Source organism: Helianthus annuus, chromosome 15 (assembly GCF_002127325.2).
Source record: "Helianthus annuus cultivar XRQ/B chromosome 15, HanXRQr2.0-SUNRISE, whole genome shotgun sequence".
Classification (NCBI taxonomy): Eukaryota; Viridiplantae; Streptophyta; class Magnoliopsida; order Asterales; family Asteraceae; genus Helianthus; species Helianthus annuus.
The window spans coordinates 13,796,342-13,799,023 of NC_035447.2; the positions used below are offsets into that span (position 1 = coordinate 13,796,342).

The 2,682-nt window shown below is 45.3% G+C and overlaps 1 protein-coding gene across 1 annotated transcript; it reads right to left on the minus strand.

The window, feature by feature from the left end:
* Positions 1 to 503: 503 nt before the first annotated feature.
* Positions 504 to 1,490, minus strand: LOC110913326 (uncharacterized mitochondrial protein AtMg00810-like). Its single transcript, XM_022158163.1, has one exon. The coding sequence runs from the start codon at positions 1,488 to 1,490 to the stop codon at positions 504 to 506; it is 987 nt and encodes a 328-aa protein (XP_022013855.1).
* Between the last annotated feature and the right edge of the window lie 1,192 nt (positions 1,491 to 2,682).

Here is a 2,682-nt window from a genome sequence, read left to right on the forward strand (position 1 = left end):
GGGATATAAGTAAAGTACTTTTTTATTGAATGACATATAAACATAATATAAGGGTATAGGTAAAGTTATTAGAATCACATGTAGCTTTTTTTTCTTCTATCGAATATATATTTTTAGATTTTAAAACAAGTATTTTTTTAGATTCTTATAAAAAACATGATTAGATTAATAGTTATTTAATAAATTGGATTTATCCAATGAGGTTAGGAGTGAGAAATAAAAAAAGTTTAAAAACAACATTTTGGTAAATATTTTTCCACCGATACCATTTTGATAAATATTTTTTTCCATCAACATCATTATGAAAAAAAAACTCCACTTCAATTGATTGATAATGATTGAAGAGTAGATTGTGAAATATTGTAATCCCTTAGCGAAATTCATTAACATAGCCTGTACATAAATAGTTACAAAGGAATAAGATAAATACGGAAATGATCAATTACAATCAATACATTTATTTACGTAATATTGATCCGAAAATTGTGTGGCACAATTATCGGTTAACACGCCCCTGCAGTTTGAGTCGGAGATGACCGAAGGCATAAACTGGATCTAAAACGCAGGAACAGATGCTTCGGTAATCCTTTCGTGAAAATGTCTGCATACTGGAAATCGGCAGGGACGTGAAGGACCTTGACTGAGCCAAGGCGGACCTTTTCTCGGACGAAATGGATATCCAGTTCTATATGTTTGGTGCGTTGATGTTGAGCCGGATTATCTGAGAGGTAGACAGCCGAGATGTTGTCACAGTAGATGAGCGACGCGTGGCGAGCAGGGACATGTAACTCGAGTAGAAGGTTGCGAACCCAGCTGAGTTCGGCAACGGTGTTTGCCACGGCGCGGTATTCAGCTTCGGCACTTGACCTGGAAATGGTGGACTGGCGCTTAGAAGACCAAGAGATCAAGTTGGATCCCAAATAACCGCAATAGCCGGATGTAGAACGTCGAGAATCAGGGCACCCACCCCAATCAGCATCTGAATAGGCAGTCAATTCTGTGCTGGATGACTTAGAAAGCAGTAAACCGTGCTCTAAGGTGCCCTTTAGGTAGCGAAGGATCCGTTTGAGAAACTGAAAATGCGGTTCTCTAGGGGCATGCACGAAGAGACAGACCTGTTGAACGGCATAGGCAATGTCAGGTCTGGTAATCGTGAGATACTGAAGAGCCCCGGCTAAACTCCTGTAGAGAGAACCATCTTCAAAGGGTGAACCACTGTCGGCACTAAGTTTAGAGCCAGGCTCGACAGGGGTGCTAGCGGGTTTGTAATTAGACATGTTGGCGCGAGTGAGAATGTCCGCTGCATAGGTAGACTGAGATAAAAATAACCCGTTAGCATGTTTAGTTACAACAATTCCCAAGAAATGATGCAAAGTCCCCAAGTCAGTCATTTTGAATTCAGCCGTAAGGGACCCAATTATTTGCCGGAGCAGATCATCACTGGATGCGGTTAATATACTATCGTCCACATATAGCAAAAGATAGGCCATCTGATCTCCGTGATGGTAAATAAAAAGAGATGTATCACACACGCTGCTCCGAAATCCTCACTTGATTAAGTAACCTGCAAAACGTTCATACCAGGCTCTAGGAGCTTGCTTTAAACCGTATAAAGATTTGTTAAGTTTGCACACATATTTAGGGTTAGCTGAACAAGTGAAACCGGGTGGCTGAAACATGTATACAGTCTCTTTCAAGTGTCCGTGTAAAAACGCATTTTTGACGTCAAGTTGGTGAGTCGACCATCCGCGTGATATAGCGAGACTAAGCACAGTGCGAATAGTAGTGGGTTTGACTACGGGGCTAAAGGTTTCATCACAGTCAACGCCCACGGTTTGGCTTTTCCCGTTAACAACCAAACGAGCCTTATGCCGTTCTAGAGAGCCATCGGCGTGGAACTTGTGCTTAAAGAGCCACATGCATCGTATAACCGGAACATCAGGTGGGCGAGGGACAAGTTCCCACGTGTTGTTGGCCAATAGAGCTTCATATTCATCAGTCATGGCAACTTTCCAGTTTGGGTCGGATAGGGCGGTTAAGTGAGACTTTGGAAGGGGGACATGGTAGCAGTAGTGTGTGTATGGAGAGAGTAGGGAAGTTTAGGTTTGAAAATGACCGAGCGAGAACGAGTTTGCATATGATGAGATGGTGTAGGTGTGGGTTTGGGTTGAGCATGGGAATGGGAATGGTTATCGGCTGGAGAGGTGGTGTGGGTCGGAAGTGGGTGGGCCGATGGGAGGGGCTGAGCCGATGGTATGGACTGGGCCGAGGATATGTTTTGGGCCGAGGTATGGGCTGGGAACGAGGTGGGTATGGGATGGTTGGATGATGGTGGCTGGCCTGTAGGTGTGGGGGACTGTGGACGAGGTGAACTGGGTTGGGGGGTATGGGCCGTGGGCTATGAAGGGGTAGAGAAGTAGGTATGGTCAAAAAGGAGGGGGTTGGGGTCAAGAAAGTCATGCGAGGGCGGTGAGGTGGTGGGAGTGGCCATGGGAAACACTTGTTCGTCAAATGTGACATGGCGGGAGAAGGTTGTTTTGCCCGAAGTGAGGTCAAGACAACGGTAACCTCGGTAGTTGGCCGGGTACCCGAGAAAGAGACACGCGGTGGATCGGTGGGTAAGTTTGTTGGGTCGGGTGGCGGAGGTGTTGGGGTAACATATGCATCCGAAGACGCGGAGGT